This window comes from Chaetodon auriga, chromosome 8, assembly GCF_051107435.1.
Source record: "Chaetodon auriga isolate fChaAug3 chromosome 8, fChaAug3.hap1, whole genome shotgun sequence".
NCBI lineage: Eukaryota > Metazoa > Chordata > Actinopteri > Chaetodontiformes > Chaetodontidae > Chaetodon > Chaetodon auriga.
Window position 1 is genome coordinate 18,452,501 of NC_135081.1, and position 17,762 is coordinate 18,470,262.

Consider the following 17,762-nt stretch of genomic DNA (forward strand, 5'->3'; position numbering starts at 1 on the left):
GCTGTCTCTGTCAGCCTGAGAATATTCCTGCTCTTAAGCACTCTGTAAATATTCCTGAAGGTGTTTTTAGTTTGCTTCTAACAGTCGCTGGCATGTACGCCAGCTTCTGAGGTGCTGTAAATGCCACTTTCTTTGTTTAAAAAGACAAACTAAACAGGCTCAGCGGAAAAAAAAAATAATTATACTGTAGATACAGTAAGCTGCTTATTACAGTGATTGTCAAATTGAGAGATCAACAATGTACAATACAAATACTTTAGAGTAAGTGCTGATATAATGATTAAGACAGCAAATGATGATTGAAGGTGCATGCACCATGGCGAATTCAAAGTTTCAGAGTCTAAAAGAATCATCAAAGACAGCACTCTTATAAAATCTGAAAGGCTTTGAATCTTTTTTGCCTTTGTAGTTGGTGCAGTCACATTCAAGAAAAGAATATATTACAATATTTATCGTACTGGTGATGAACACAATCCTGATACGTCCCAAATAACAAAATAAAGACATTATTTTCCAAATGATGGAGTTGTCGTGCAACGGTCAGACCCTGGCAGTGCTCCTCATACAGCACACACGTCTAAGAAACGTCTCAATGACTAACTGATTCCTTACCTTGAATTCTGTTCAGGGAAAACAGACTTTTATAAACCTTTTGACTAATTGATCCCATTTTAACCATTCCCCGAGTTGTAGGCAGTGCCTTTCCAAATATACATGCATTATACACTCTGCTGAATTAGAAGTGGCTCTGACGACGGGAGAGGATCGTTTTTAAATGTAGAAGGGGAAAAAATATACTAAAATGCGAACATTTGCATTTTAACAAAAGATTCATTTACGGTAGCAAATCAAATGAAACAGTAATCTCTGTCTCTTTCTCTCTCCAACTCTCTTTTCTCTTCCCTGTGCATGTGTGCGTACGTTTCAGTGTGTGTGTGTGTGTGTGTGTGTGTGTGTGTGTGTGTGTGTGTGTGTGTGTGTGTGTGTGTGTGTGTGTGTGTGTGTGTGTGTGTGTGTGTTCGCTGTGAGCCCCCTCACTGCACGGTTTTTATGATTCAGTTTGCAGAATTGGAACACATAATGAACTATATAGTAAGATATATTTAGATGAGGATTTGATTATGATTACTTGTACTTTGCTTTACTGTAGCGCGCCTCTGTGAGATGCTGCAGATGTTGGATAACAGGCAGAGTACACTCTGCTGGGAAAGTAGCTACTGTATATAGTAATACACTGTGTTCACACTTCCAGCAAGGCTCGCTGTGATGGAATGGCACACTCTGGTTGGAGAGTGCAACGTAAACACCTCATGAGAGTGAAATACAGTGACAGGCCTAACAGTTAATGGCTCAGAGCTCAGCACCGTAGAATACAGCTCCACCAAGTGATATGATGCACCGTATTCCTGCTGCTTCGTCTCTGGCTCTCTCATTTTCTCTGTCTCTACGTCCTTCCCATTCTTTCCTGCCACATCTTCCTCGCCTTGAAAGCAAACCAAGAAACAACAAAGCCCAGTTTTTCTCCCTCTCCCCTTCATTATTACATTCTCCTGTTCCCTCTCTCCTACTAACAGGTCTGTCTCTCCCTATCTCTCCACACCTCCATCTCTTTTTCTTACCAGTATCTCTCCACCTCCCTCATTCCATCTCATTCCTCCGCTCTCTCCTCCTTTCTCTGCCTAGCTTTTTCTCTGTAGCCCCCCCACCCCAACGCACACACATACCCACAGCCCTGTCACTCAAAACAGGAGGTTTGGCAGTGTATTTGTTTAGGCCAAACACGTATACACATCCCAGTAATCAATATTTCTTTTCCTGCTCCTCTCCTCACATATTTTATTCTACCTCCCACTATCCCATCCCACTTCGTCCTCTCCTTTTCCCCTTCTACTCTGCCACCTGGCCTCCTTCCTTCAATCAATCAATCATCATAAGTCATATTTACAGTACCTTTCTATTCCGTTTCATTTCACAGCCCCCCCTGCCCCCCCCCCCCCCGCCCCCTTCCTCCAGTTACTTTCTCTCCTCCACCCACTCTCTCTCCTTTTCTTTGTCGCTTTCTTTTTCCATCCAAAAGACTGATCAGGGTCAAAGAATCGGCAGACTGTGACAAAGAGAGGAGAGTCGGATGAAGACAGAGCGCAAAACATAGAGAGGAGAAAAAGGGGGAAACACAGGCGCAGGAAGGGAGAGTGACTGTGGAGGGAATACTATGTCAGCCGGTCCCTGTTAATCAATGCAATTGTGTTTGGTACCTGAAGCCATGAAAATTGGGAGAAGAGATGGGGAATATGAAAAGACAGAGCACGAGACGGAGCGGGGAGAAAGTGAGAAGGAAATGGAGAAAGGGGGAGGAGGGCAGTTGGCACCAGAAGTAAATTGAAAATGATGTGCTGTGTTTGTGTGTGTGTGTGTGTGTGTGTGTGTGTGTGTGTGTGTGTGTGTGTGTGTGTTGCTCACATATTAACCCTGCTATCTCCCAGGTAGTCATTATCTTTCTGTGCGGTTGTTTGTGCGAGTGTGTGTGTGTATGTTTGTGCGTGCTGCATTAACCCTCATATCTCTTTATCATTAAGCTTCTCTACGGGCATAGTGTGGCCACGCGTTTATCTTGCGTGCGTATGTGTGTGCGTGTGTGTGTCTGTTCAAACGCTTGCATGCATGTGTCTGTGCGTGGATGCAGCCGTGTGAGGGCGAGTGTGTTTACAGTGATCTTAATTGTTGTTATCATTCATGCCGCACAATAACCACCTCCGCCCCCATCTTTGTCTCTGTCTTCTATTAACTCCCTCTCCCTCTCACCCTGCTTCCCCCCTAACGGCCAGTTTCTATTTTTCCTCATATTGTTCCTTCTCAGCCTGCAGCCTAAATAGCACCCATTTCATCTTCTCTCTGTCTTGCTTTCTTTTCCTTCCCTCTATTGTTTTTTTCCCCTCTGCATTTCGGACTCCTCGTCCAGTATTTTCTCCAGCCAAAGCTAACTTTTATTACCCCATGATTGGATTCAGAATTCATTACCCCGTCTTGCCTGTATGCAATGTCTGATCAGTTTCTGTCTCTCTCTCTCTTTCTCCCTCTCACTCTCTCCGTCTACACCTCCTTCTTCCCTTCTCCTCCCTTTTCTCTCCTGATTTGATTGGATGTCCTCTGTACTGGACATTACAGGAAAAAAAAACACCCAAGTCTAACTTAATTTCTTCTTCTCTTGCTTCTTCTTCTTTTTCACCTTCTTCTTCTACTCCTTGCTGTCTCTCTTTCTTTCAGGCACCCTCTCTTAGTGCGATATATATCTGCCGCCCCCCCCCTCGGCAGGTTGCCATGGTCGCCATACCTACTCTCTCTCTCCTGTTGGTCCTGGCAGAGTGGGCAGGTCTGGTGGACGCCTCCCCCCACCTCCTGCTCCGGCCCAGCCCGCGGGAGCGTGATGCAGGGGCCATGATGAACTTCAACATCGCTGTGATCCACGCCGGTGCTACGGTGCAGGCAGAGGCGGCGGTGGCGGGGCCTGGGGGAAGGGTGCTCTACCCCGGTTTCGGCCGGGTATACGGCTCCCTGGGGGAGAGCGTGGTCACCCAGTGGGGCTCTGCTAACGTCATCTGGCTACAGGTTGGACATCGTCTCTTCTACCTACTGCTCATTCAGCCTTACTTGAAGGAAGGGAATAACAATGACCATCCATTATTCATACTCACTCCCATTATTTGAGCTGAATGGGCAGCACACTGCAGCCGTTGTGTGGGCCCGGCTGAATGAGCGGGCGTCTGGCTCTGCTCTTTGACCACAGCTTGTATTGTTAGCCAGACATGTCATGCGTGCTACAGACACTTTCCATATGAATAACACAAAGTCAAGACACACTGCCCTAGTTGGTCAACTCTATTTGTCCCTCTGTCTTTATCCCTTTCTGTCGTTTCCCAGGTGAATGACAGTAGTCCTAAGACAGTGCTGTCCCAGCTGTGTGAGCTGCTGGCGGCGCGGCCCTTGCAAGGTCTGGTTTATGAAGAGGAGAGGCCACCTCGCACGGCTTGGGGTCCTTTGGCCCCCATGCTGGAGTTTGTCTCAGCACAAACAGGACTGCCCATAGTGGCTGTAGGAGGGGGAGCGGGGCTGGGGAGGATGCCACAGGTAGGAGGAGGGAGGTTGGGGTTGGGGTGGGAGAGTGAAGGGGAAGTGTTTGCAGCTTGTGTGTGCATTTGTGTATGTGTGAGCCAGAGAGGAGTGATTCAGAGGAATACAAGAGGGCGGACGTGTGATTGCGTAGCTTTGAATGTGACGCCCGGCGAGTGGAACAATGTTAGTTACGTGTGTGCCGTATGCTGAAGCAGTATGGATTGACAGCACAATGAATGAAGTATAAAGGGAGAGCTGCTTATATTGCTATAACAACTTACAATGTCACAATGTCGCGCACCCTCTCTGTGAAGAAAAGGTTTAGGGAAGTGCCGGTGGGACGGAGGGGAAGTTGAAGGTCAGGGTCGCTGATCTGCTGAAACTCTGCAGTGTTTGATCTGTAAATGGCACCAACTGGGGCTGTCGCTCTGCCTCTGATGTTCCTGGGAGGGAGGCAATGAGCAGACATGTGTGTGTATGAGTGAATAACAGAGTGTATGTGTGTGTACTGTACATTTGCGTGCGAGTGTGTACGCACCAGAGAAACTAGTGTCACATTCTTTTCACCACCAAACTGGGGGGTGGGGGGGACAAAAAGCATTGCATTTGTGCTTACAAATAACTGTTTTAACCATTTACTCTTGAGGAATTAAATTGTAGCACTTTGATGAACTTCCTTTGAAGATGTACCCTCGCCTAGTCCTCATCCCCTCCCATCCCCTGAACAGACTTTTTAGAAACACTCCCTTCTGGACGTCATAGGAGAATTTGTGCAACAATCCTAGCTGTTTTAGCCCCGCGGCTGCACGGGTGCCGCTGCTCCATAAAAACTTCAAGCCCCGTGATGCCTCGATGTTGTGCATAAAGATGGAGCAGTCCAGAGAGTTGTAGTTCTTTGTAGTGAAATGCTGTCTGTTACTTGCTCACTGTATTGTAGCTGCATTTTAGACAGAGAGCAACCACAGAGGATCCGTTTATACAGTGAGATTTTAAACCACATCTGCTGCTCTCTTCCCCAAATCAGGAATCAGGTTCCATCTTTCTCCAGTTCAGCTCCTCTACTGCCCTCCAATTAGAGGTCATCTTTGAGGTGCTGGAGGAGTATGACTGGACAGCCTTTTCCGTGGTGTCCACACGTCACCATGGCTACCAGGACTTCCTGTCTGTGGTGGAGGGCCTGACGGACGGCTCGTTCATCGGCTGGGAGAAGAAGAGTGTGGTGATCCTGAACGTGACCGACGACCCTGGGGGGGCACGCACGCGCAGGCTGCTGAAGGAGAACGAGGCGCAGGTGAGACAGGGGGGAGGGAGGGGGGAAAGGGGGGAGGAAAGGGGAGGAAGTGCTGCGAGTATCATTGGGGGCCCCCTTTCTGACAGGTGGCTTCCCAGCTTTTTCCTTCCTTCTTCGTCTCTCCCTCTGTCCCTCCACATCTCTCTCTCCCCTCTCTCCTCTATCCCTCTGTTCTTCTCTTCCCCCTCCCATATGTGAAGGCATAAACAGTTCAACGGTACAACAAAAACCACCAGTCAGTCTGATTTGCTGGCTGGTAATGGTGAGGCACTATATGAAGAGTTATGAGCAAAGTGCTAAAGAAGCTAACGTCTTAACAGTTTTCCCCTTGTTTCATCTTAAGTGGCTTTAAAGTCTGAAAAAAACATCTTGTTTCAAACTGTCTGACGGTGTCACGCGTTGTACAGATTCTGTATCAGCTGTGTCAGCTCTTCACCGAAGACACTGTAAATTATGTTTACACCAAGTTACGTAGTCATGGATTTCATGCACATTTAAAAAATGTACCTTGACTTGGTTGTTGTCTTTGGACACTCTGAGATCTCAACTAGAATTTGAAATGAAAGTCTGTGGGTTTGAACAATGTTTGGCTGCACAAACTGAGGTAGTAATGAGAGACTTTATACCCGAACATCACCTTATCTAATTCATGATTCCAACTTAATTTCTTCTGTTTCTTCACTCTATCTTTATTCTACTTTAATTTAACGTCATTCCAGTCACCTTCTCTCTAATCATGTACATACAGTTGGTAAGTGCATCAGTCTTTTCTCTGGTATTTTGACGGTATAACAACAACTCCCCCTACATCTCAACTTCACATTGATTCATTAATGAGCAGAATGACTTGTGGTTTTGGCTTGTACCTCTGGTGTGTTCCATTCCTTCATACTCTATGCCTGCTACCTCTCCTACTTCACTTCCTTGCTCGTTCTTCCCTTCCTTTCCTCACTTCTTTCAAACTTCCATTCTAATTTCCCCTGCTCTTCTTGTTTTTATCTCCACACTTCCTTTACCATTAATTTTACCTTCAAACCCCCTCTTTGACCCTATGATCCTCCTGTTCAGTGTTTTTCACTCATCTCCGTGCTCTTCCTCCACTCTCCCCTTCCCCCTCTGCCTCCCCTCCTGCATTTCTTTGCCTAGAGACAAGCTCACTCTCCTCTGCTGCTTTCCTGTTCATCACTGTATGGCTATCTTTCATTCCTTCAGTCCATTCGTCCGTCTCTCTTGCTGCACGTCTTTCCAGCCACAGACTCTGCTCTCCATTGGCTCGGTTTAGTCTGGGTCTCAATGTCATCGCTAATGTCCCAGCATGGTCACTGCAGCTCTGCGTGTGTGCGCGCGCGACTGTGTGTGTTTGTGTCTGCAGGGCGTGCATGTGTATTGGATTCCTTAGACTCCACTCTGCTAGTGTCACTGTTAATATAACATACCGCCTGCAGCGGGTTGCCTATGTACGCAGTGCTTGCTTTTTAACCCTCTTGCTGTTCCACAACGACGCCCCCCTTCTTTTAGCGTTTCTCTACTGCAGGGCTAATAAATGCTTTTGATTGCTTAGTGATGCTGTGTATGTTTGCATTACATGCTCTCTCTCTCTCTTTCTCTCTCTCTCTCTTTTGCCACATATATGGTTATGTCTTCTACATTATAGATGACCTGATGCAGGTCTCTGGGTCAATTTCTACTCAAATCTCTCACTGGCTGTCTTTTGTTCCATTCCTCTTCCAGCTTCTGCCTTGTCAGTATTTCTTCTGCTCTCTCTCTTTCTCTGTTGTATGTTCCTCTCTTTCTCCATTTCCCGTCTTTAGATATTGTGTGTGTCTGTTTATAACTCTGATTCTCTTCCTTCCCTCCTTAATTTAGTCTCCCTCTCTGTCTGTCACCCACTTTCTCTCTCCTTTCTCCTCTCCCTCTGTCACTCTCATTCCCTGCCTAATTCACTGGAGGTTTATTGGCATACAGGCAGGATTGTTTTGCCAAGCCATTACAGTTCAAAATTCAATGAAGGCGCAATTCTCAAAATGTGCTTTCAGTCTGTTTCCCTGACTCCCCCACCCCCCTTCCATGAAACAGTTGTCTTTCTCTTTTGTGTCCTTCGATTCCCCTTTGTCTTTTGTCTTCACTCTGTTATTTTTATGTACTTCTTTAATTTTAAATGCTCTCACTCTTTCTTTATGTAGTATTTGTCAGCATTTAACCCCCACCCCCACCCTCCTGCTGCTCAGCTCAGCTCTATCTTCCTCTTGTCGATCCCCTCCTTCTCTCTGCATTTCCCCTCTAACCCCTTAAAACCCTCTTTGGTCAATTTCTAACCCCCCTCCCCTCTCTCCTCCCCCCTCCTTACCTCAGCATTTGCAGCAGAGAGCCCATCCACTGTCACTGCTCTGTCTTTCGATGTTGAATTTCTCTCTCTTTAATGTTTTCTTCTCTCCTTCTCCCCAGCCTCACTCCATCATCCCACCCAGTCTTTCGCAAAATATCTCTTATCTCTCCAGGCCCTGATTTCACCAAAACATGTCATCCTTTGCTTTTCTCCGCCCCCCCCCCCCCCTTTCTGTTCTCCAAGGAGTGACTTTTCTGTTTTCCCACGTCTGATTACTTCCCTCCATCCGTTCGTTTTACCCCCCTCCATCTCCTGTTATCTCCAGGTCTTTTCTCCACCCTGCTTTTAATAACATATGTCAGAGTTTAACCTCTTCCCTCTGGTTTTCCCTAAGGTGTGTTTGGTCTTTAACCGCCCTCCCCTTCCTGAGCATCCCCGCCTCTACCTCTCTATTCCTCTGCTCTACCACTTACAGTTGTTTCATTTTCGCCTTGTTTTATTCCCATTTTCATTATTCATAACTGTAACTTGTTTCATCAGGGCCAAGCTCATTAAGCACTGACCCCCATTGCCTTCTGCACCTCCTGGTTAGCACACATCACATTTAGTCATGCAGTCTTCCCTCTCTCTGGTTTGTCTGCTTCTCCTTCAGAATCGTCCGCCCAACTCCCATGAACCTTATCACATCAGCTTACAGCTATCTCTCCTCTTACCTCCCCCAGCACGCTTGTTTTTTCTTGATATGGCCTTTTCTATCTAACCTCCTCCCCTCCTGTTCAGGTGCACCTCTGCTCCAGCTCTATCTTTCTCCCCTTACTTCTCCCACCCTCTGTCTCTCTCCACGTCTCCCCTGTCCCCTCCTTATCTCACTAGCGTGTATGTGTGTGTGTGTCTCCCCTCGTCCCTGTTCCCTCCCTGCCTTCCTACTGTCCTCCAGGTACGTTTGCTGTACTGCTCCCAGGAGGAGGCCGAGCTGGTCTTCCGAGCTGCCTGGGCCGCCGGTCAGGCCGGAGCCTCGCACATGTGGTTTGCTGTGGGGCCAGCTCTCTCAGGTTTGGGCATGGAGAGCCTGCCCCGGGCTCTGTTTGCCGTGCGGCCCCAGGGCTGGAGGGACGAACCTCGCCGGAGGATTGCTCGGGGTGTGTCTGTGCTGACTCATGGGGCAGTCGCAACGCGCAAAGATTATGGGACCACGGGTGGGCCGAACTTTGTCACCAACTGCATGACAGATGCCAATCAGACCCAGAGACTGCGGGGCAGGATGAGGTGAGAGGGAGATGAGAGGAAAGAGGAAACACTCTCTAAAGGGAGAATGTGAGGAGGGAAATGTAAGGTCTGGGGTAAGTGCAAAGCAGTTGGCAGGCTCCAGACAAAATATGTGAAAAAGGAAAAGAAAAAGAAGGAACGGCATAAGATGTATTCTATGAAATGAGTTGGTTCAGTGGCAGAATGAGCTGGAAGGTATATGGGTGGAGTTGGTAGATTCAGTGTCAGAGAGCAGGCACAGAGGGGATATCTGAATTTGGAGCTGGCTATCATCCATGCAAAATAGATGTTGTTGGTGCGTGTAGTTGTGAGTTGGCAAAATTACCCCAGCATCTGTAGCAAGCGGACCATGTCTCATGTATATTAATAAGCCGGCTTTAATATATTCCTCGTAGGCTGTGCAAACAGGCAGCGGCACACTCTAACAGGTAGCCCAAGTGGTTCTGGTTATCATCTTGATTCATTTTTAACGCCAGTCATTCTTGATCCACATATGCACACACCACACACACACACACACACACACATTATTGAATAGAGAGACTACTCTGAGTTTGTTCAGTGTGTAAATGAGCCAAACATGTAATTAATGAGTTTATTTGCAGTAATTTTTGTAAATGAAGCACAGCACAAACAGTGTAGCAATTAAAGGGGAAATGATTAATGGATTCTTCCTTCTTTATATGTCCAAGAACAGAGGGGGAAGATGTTTTCATTTCCATTTTTTTGCACTGCTACCTGCTGTTCACTGTCTGTAACTACAGCTGTTGTTCCATATGAGGCTTTCTGTCATGTGAAGAGAAAAAGCTTTCAGGTTTTGTGTTTTGAAGCCAGCAAGATGACATGAGGAGACAATTAGAGCGGCTGTCCTGTGTGATTATGAGACAAACTATAGAGCTTGCAGCTGATGCAGAAAGCAGCAGTTGTTTGACTTCAAAGGTCCTGACAATTCTGTGCGTCTGATCATTTGTCTGTAGATTTGATTAACAGACAAGCCCTCACTGTCACCATACAGGTGCTGTGACTTAGTTTCAAATAGGAAGAGAATAGGGCAGGCTTACTGTTGCATCAAACCAGCCTTATGATTTCTATTTTCTCCTCATCTCCTCCAAGAAAACATTAGTTAATTCACAAATATTATGTGTTTTGTTGCCATTTACTTACTGTCTGCTTCCTTTTGTCTTTATCCATCGCCATGCAGGTATTTCAGCAACATCACGCTTGGTGGTCGGGACTATTCCTTCAATAGTGATGGCTACCTGGCCAACCCCTTCCTGGATGTAATTTCCTGGACACCTGGACGTGGATGGGAAGATGTAAGGACATGACATCAGTTCTTTATGTCCAATCATGTGCTCTGAGTGTCACTCTAGAAGAGAAAATGGCATGTTTTCTGTTGAACCACACAATACAGTTGATTGCATATTATTTTGTTGTCTCCAAAGACTGTCTCAATCATGGGACTCTTGAGAAACTGAAATTTTGTCCTCTCTGAACAACTGCAAGGACAAAAGTGCCAAGAAACGAAATCCAGGTTTTGTGCTGATTGGAGCAACACATTTGAGTCCTAATCTCTTCATGTGAGCTAGAGGAGCAGATCTTTGCTGCACTGACATCTGAAGTAAGAACATAAACCTGACAATGAGGATAGTTTGGTCACATGGGTTCATTTTCATGTAAAGTTCACTCTGGTGCCCCAGGCAGAGGAGAGATGCTGGCTGCTGGCTGGCAGCTGACCATTTGACTGTGCTTTGTGTGATCTTCTTGTTAAGTTTCTGCTTTCTGTCTGTTTCCTGGTTGAAGCACACCACACAATGCCACAAATGCACATCCACACACACACATTTACAGAGCTGAAACAATAGTCAACTGACAGAAATCCAATCATCACAATTTTCATTCATTAAGTGTGGTAACTATGAAAATGTTTCCAGCTTCTAAAATGTGGGGTTTTGCTTTTTGGACTTTATGTCATTAGAAATTGTTCGTCTTCGGGTTTTGGGTCATTGGTCTGCGATGGCCTCTGAGAAACTGTGATGGATGAATTAATTGTTTAGAAAAATTAAAGGATAGGGTCACATGTTTTCAAGTCTGTCTTCATACAATATGCGCACGCCCATATGTATCTTTACAGAAATGCTGGTGTCTGTAATTTTCCCTCTTCTCCTTATTACTTGTGAAGCAATACCTTCATAGTGTGATTTCATGGTAAGAGACAGAGGACAAAATCCACAGTCCTAGTTTTGTGCAAAAATGCATTTTTAAGTTAAGGTCAAGCTAACAGAGGCTTCAGCAGTGAGTGTCATCCAAATTAAGAGGTGATCCTTTGAAGTAACAGACTCTTTAGCAGAAAAGTCCGTCTTTGTAATTTCCTGAGCAGCGTTAACTTGCTGAGATGCAGCGGAGGGATAGTAACACAAAAGGGATTTTTGAACAAAAAAGACACAAACAGATACTCACTCAGTTTAACGAACTCAGACTGTTGAAGCTTCACATAGCTTTGCCTGAATTGTGGAGGACATTTCTACACAAAATGAGGACTGTGGATTTTGCCCCTCATCTTTTACATCGAGTGGCACTAAGAAGAGATACTTCAAGGCCGGTATGGAGAGTAGGGATCTCTTTGGTCTTTAAATGTACAAATGGGTCTGAGAGAATTGCATTTAGACAGACTTAAAAAATGCGAACCTATCCTTGAATCGATAATGAAAATAATCAATTGTTGCAGCCCTGCAGTCGTACACATCTACTCATACATTTCGTTCTTCGCCATTTTGCTGAAAGCAATGTTCTGATGTTGCTCTGATCAATAGTTGGTGATTTGTTCTTATTTGCTGCCTGTGTTTTCAGGTCTTTAAGTATAGAATGAAATGCAGATTTAAATACTGCTGAATTCTGGGTGTCATTACCATCTGGTTGTAGACTCCCCATTGTTTTGTGTGTTTGAGTGTCTTGTCTACATAACTGCATGCTCGTCTACCAAGCACCAGTACCCCTGGCATGTCATGCATATTCTATAAAGCTGTGGTTTGTTCAGAAATCCTTAATACGAAGGCTTGTCACCTGTTGGAGATGTTTTCCCTTTAATACGCCGGGATTTTACCCTTGTCAGTGTCAGAAGAGAGAGCGATGCTCATTTTCTCAACCACACACCGGCACCTCAACACCACACTGTACATGCATAAAGACACACAGCACACTCGGAACATATACTCTGCAACTGAACATAATCACAAACACCGCACAAATACAAATACCGATGAACCCACACAAGCTTCCACACACAGAAGCACAAATACACACATTGGTGGTTCTCAGCCTCCTGCTGGTTTTAACAGCCCACCAGAGTCCAGTCTCAGCGTGTCGTAACATGCTGACTCCTGCCATATCCCTCAAATCCCTTTCAATTAGAAGCTCCTGCGCTGGTCCTTCGACTCTGTGCAAACCCAGGGTACGAAACCCGCCCACATACACACGCACATGCTTAGAACTTACACACAGACATCCACATGTGTGTGCACACAAATGAGGGCACATACTGTATGCTTACACACATATGCTTACACCCTTCTTGCATAAACCCTATTGCATACACACACACAATCCCACAATGAGGATAAGACGCCTGTATCTGCCTATTATGCACATCCACGCTGTTGGCTCTCCCTGAATATTTAATGTTCTCTTTACAATGACTGCACCATTACCTAGAGCCCGGGAGCACCGAGCTTAGCTTACTGAAACACTGCAGACTAGTACTGAAGGTTGTCCAGCATTAGCATGGCTTGTTTCAGCTACAGACAAGCACACAGACCTAGATGTTCCAGGATATTACTGGAATTTAATGAACATTTATTAACGCCACTCACCGCTGCTAAAGGATAACATTTTAGTTTAAAGTAGTTCCCAGTCCTCAAACTTTTGCTCCAAACCGGAGTATTTTCTCTGCCCCGAAATATTTCAGCAATTTGAGAAGTCTGAAGTGGTGTTTCTTTGCTGTTCTTTTTCTGACGTGTGTGTGTGTGTGTGTGGGTTTTTCTGGGCGTTTGTCTGATAGAGAGTAGTGTGTTCTCCTGTAAGCTCTGTCTGTTTCCTGTCTGTGTTCCCTGAGTGTGTTTTGATTGAATGTCTGTTGAAGAGCTGTGGTCGAAGTGCAGCCGAAATACTGTCATTCTTGCCACCTCCTCCTCTTCTCTCTGCCAGCACTTGCATTACACAGGCATGCAGGCTGCACAAAGCTGCCAAACTTTACTCTACTGGCCTGCTTAAGCACTCACATTCTCATCTGTATGTATATATATATATATATATATATGTCTGTGTATGTTGACTGTATATCTTCATGTATTTATGTATGCATGAGCATACAGTATGAATGCACACCTCAGCTACGCTTGTCATGACACTTAGACAAGACTTTTATCAGGTGATCATGCCAACATGTGTCGAGTGTGGCTGCAAGAGGAGGGTTCACACACAAACAAGAAAGACTCTGCACTGAATCTTCTTGGGTGTGGCTCTGCCTTGTTAACTTTCATAAATCTGGATATTCCAGGCACCAGCATTTGACACATCCAGAGTACATATGAACAATGCAAAGAGAAGGGGGAAATAATGACACAGCCAAAGGGATGCTTGACAGACATTTTTAGGTCAACAGTGGACACAGAACAATGTGGTCTCACAGAGAACAGATTTTAAAAGTCATACTGAATTGATATCTGTGGCCATCCATCTACTTGCTGCACATGTGATTTTTCAATGTGTAAATGCTTCTGAAAATGATTTTGACCAGAGGTTGTCAGATAAAAATAATTCAATCAAATCAAGTCAAATCAAACAGTAACTATGGTTCCAGAATATTCAACAGCCTAGAGGTTAGAAATATGGATTTCTGCTTGTCACAGAAACACCTCTGTCACCATAGCTCCTCCAGTAAAGCCCATTGTTTGTGTAAGTATGAATCTGTGAGTTACTGGCCTTCGTCCTACTCAAAGCCATTATATGGAAAATATAATCATTTTGTTTGATGTCTGATTTGACACTAAAAACAAACATATCTGGCTAACCACTGCAAAGCCATCAATCAGTGTAGCCTTTGCATATGCACCAATGTGTCAGGTAATTGCTCCCAACCCACATAATAATGAATATTCAGGGACCGGTGTTCTGAAAAAGAGCGAGTGGGCACAATAACTAGCATAATACCTGTACAACATAATACTAAACATTACCATAGCCCTGCAGTAAATACAACCTTTAAGTTTTTATTGAGACTGTCAGGGAGATGTGCGTTTGTGATACAGTACTGTACAATGTATTTTGTGATTTATGTGTCTTATGCAAGGAAGGACAAAGTGAAGCAGTCTAATACAATGATGATTGCAGGGCATTTGCATCGAACTGTATTATGTTGTACAGATGTTAATGTTGTTGTGTTGTCCCTGTCTGTCTGACAAAGTAAATTATTATTCTGTTCAATTGATTACTTTATTTGTTTATTTAAATTGAATTTAGAGTGGCTCCTTAACAGTAAACAATGATTTTATGGCTGATGTTATAGCCTTATGCCATACCTGTGTCACTCTAAAATATGTGATCCATATAATATTTAAGCCTGCCTGCAACAGCTTTTGTTTTAGGAGGAAAATTAATCAATCATAATACAAGAGCAAATAAACAACAACAACAACAACAACAACAACAACAACAACAACAACTACAAATACAAATACAAATACAAACACAAATACACTTTAATCTGACCCCCCCTCCCCCGCAGAAAACTTGGTTGCGTCCAACCCATACTCCCACCTGTACTACGGTTATTTATACCGAGCAGTTTTTTCTGATCGACGCAGCGAAAGCAGAAATGAAGTGAGGCGAAAGGCCAGTCAGCAATTTCAAATTGTTGGACAGTCAGCAAGCAAAAGAGGGAAAACCTTTGTCCAAAAGGAGGTGTGCTACTAATGGCCTTAACACTCATAACTCAAATAAGTAAACGATTTTGTTAGCTGTTGAACTGTTGACAAACGTTAGCTATTTGGTAGTTTGCTAGCATATGGCTAATATGAGGTAAGTTAGCTAACAGGGGAGGACGGTTTGAATGGGTCAGGAGTTGGTTCATATGAGATCTTGTCGGGTGTTTGGTAATTCCGTACGTTGTAAAAATGATAGCGTGCGTGTGCTATGTACGTATTAATGTCTTAATGTATAATGTAGTGTAAAGCAGCAGTGCGTTAAAGTCAGTTCTATACCTTAGTGGAAGCCAGTGTAAAGACTTCTGCCTCAGCAGCATTTCAGACAGTAGTGGAACTTGAAACATGCAGATGTGATTATTCCAAGTATTACTCCTTAAACAAACCTTGAGACAATGCGAGTGTGAGTTGACTTTTGTCTTCTTAGCTTTAGAATAGCTTTGTTCAGTGGGGTTATTTAGGTTACCTGGTCTTGTTAATCGTTCTAAACAAAGGTGGCATCCATTAAAAAGAAAAGAAATTCTGCCTGCCGTAGAAATTTGTGGGATTGTGTGCTCCACCTCTCTCCAACGTTTTTCTGGTCTGTTCCCCCAGGTAGGCTGGTGGGAGAACGGTGTGCTGAGGCTTCGGTACCCAGCCTGGTCTCGCTATGGGCCGTTCCTCAAACCACCTGATGATGCCCAGCACCTGCGTGTTGTCACACTGGAGGAAAGGCCATTTGTCATCGTGGAACTGGCAGACCCTGCATCCGGGACCTGCATCCGTGACTCAGTGCCCTGCAGGCGACCCCTTAATGCCAGGTCTGAATACATTGGATTTAAGACAACGCCCCCCTCTTTCAGTCAGATTTAAGTTGATATGTTTTATGTAGAATTTCATGTTATTGGTATATTCCATATAATAATGTTTCACCTAAAACTACAATTTTCACAATGATAAACATGAAAGTCAATTGAAAAAAAGAGGAACTGTAGCTCTCTCTGCTATGAATGGAGTTTCAAGGCTCTTGTGATGCTATCCAATTGAGGAGACATCAATCACCTATCAAAACTGTGGTCTCTTCACTTCCTGACCATAATCAATAACAGACTGCTCTCCAGAGGATCAGTGGAATGACTCAGGGGTCTGGAATCAGATATGACCACAGTGGAGCTTTATGGTTCATCAGCCTCTGAAGGGATGACAGCAGCTATCCTACACTAGTCGATCAAACCTGTCACCAAGGACTTGGCCACAGTATTCCTTCTGTGACTGTTTCCTTTCCTTTCCTTTCCTTCCCTTGCATTGATTTTTTTTTTTACTTCTTATTTCCCCTCTGTGACTCTTTCACAGTGCCATCCACGAGGGTGTGGCCCCCATGAAGCAGTGCTGCAAGGGCTTCTGCATCGACATCCTCAAGAGATTAGCCAAGATTGTCGGCTTCACCTATGACCTTTACTTAGTGACCAATGGGAAACATGGGAAGAAAATTGATGGGGTTTGGAACGGCATGATTGGAGAGGCAAGTCTTTGTTTGCTTGTGTGTGTGTGTGTGTGTGTGTGTGTGTGTGTGTGTGCGCTTGTCGTTCTGCCTGTCTGCCTTTGTGAGCAATGTGTTCTCAATGTCGGTCCCATGTCACTTGTGTATGTGTGAAAAGCGTGTGTGTGTGTGTGTCAGAGTCTATATTTGTGTTTCCGCATATTTTGTGTTGCATTTTCAGTTGACAAGCCGCACAGTAGCATTCCTCAGCCTGTGCTCCTGCTTCCTGGGTGACCAGTTAAACGCTATGTGGTACATCAATCGCTGTGAGAGTTATGGCCCCTTAACTACTGCGAGCAATCAGACAGCTGCCATTTGTTACACACACACAGACATTCTCACACACACACGCACGCACACAAATGTGCAGCAAATACACTGTAATGGAGGGCAGAAAAATGCAAAGTTACATAAATTAGATGGACATGCATGATGGATAAGATATGCAGTGAGCACACTCTCCTGCAAACAATTCCCTACAGTATGTTTATCTGCAGAGACACATCTTTGTACACACAAAACACATAGAAGCAGAGCCACGCGCACTGTCAGACACCCCCTGGCTAGCTGCGATTAGTCCTTGATGTTTTCTTGGCAATACTCACTGAGGTTCATGATCCCCCATCAAGAAAGACACAGAGATGCAGGCAAAAAAAAACAAACAAAAAAACAGACACACACAAACAGACGAGCAGGCACACATGCTCACACACTTACTGAGATCGATATGGGGGCTGCTGTTTCATTGAAGCACCCCGCTGTTTCTGTCTTTGTCCCAGATGGGACTTGCCAAACGGCAGTTGTCACAGGTTCCAAAGCAGTTCCATTCGTGCTCTATCATTTTATAACTTGAGCCCAGGCCAGAGCTGTCTGTCGAATCTATTTTCACATGCAAAAGGCCAAGCAAATTTTGTTTTCTCAAACTAATGTCTGTCTTTTGATCAGATGTTCCAAAGCCTGCCATTCTTTGATCAGGTAATCCAGAGACTTGGCAGAGTTGAGGGGAGGGTGCTTTGCTTTCCGCTTCGCTTCATTTTTCTGCTGATTTGCTCTGAAGAGCGGATGTGCCATGTCTAATGTAGATTAACATTTCACTTGTACAATCAGCAGACACAGCGGTTTTCAGGTTTTTCTAGATGGTGGCAGGGAGGAGACGGGCCTTAGCTCATTTTGTATGCTAAAGAGATGCACAGGAGACACGTGTTTAGTATTTGTACCAGACGGAATCCTTGGCCTTTCCCAGGCAAGCACATTTGAGAACGTACAAAGGGT

General features: G+C 44.9%; 1 protein-coding gene across 2 annotated transcripts in view; it reads left to right on the forward strand.

Annotated features, from left to right (window-relative positions):
• The window catches only part of grin2db (glutamate receptor, ionotropic, N-methyl D-aspartate 2D, b), a 42,805-nt gene that overhangs the window by 11,995 nt on the left and 13,048 nt on the right, over window positions 1-17,762 (forward strand). For both annotated transcript variants that reach the window (XM_076736556.1, XM_076736555.1), the window contains exons 2-8: window positions 3,265-3,606; window positions 3,919-4,125; window positions 5,135-5,401; window positions 8,665-8,993; window positions 10,195-10,309; window positions 15,566-15,771; window positions 16,304-16,472. In XM_076736556.1, the coding sequence (XP_076592671.1) occupies window positions 3,319-3,606; window positions 3,919-4,125; window positions 5,135-5,401; window positions 8,665-8,993; window positions 10,195-10,309; window positions 15,566-15,771; window positions 16,304-16,472 (1,581 nt within the window). In that variant the 5' untranslated portion in view covers window positions 3,265-3,318. The remainder of the gene's footprint in view (window positions 1-3,264; window positions 3,607-3,918; window positions 4,126-5,134; window positions 5,402-8,664; window positions 8,994-10,194; window positions 10,310-15,565; window positions 15,772-16,303; window positions 16,473-17,762) is intronic.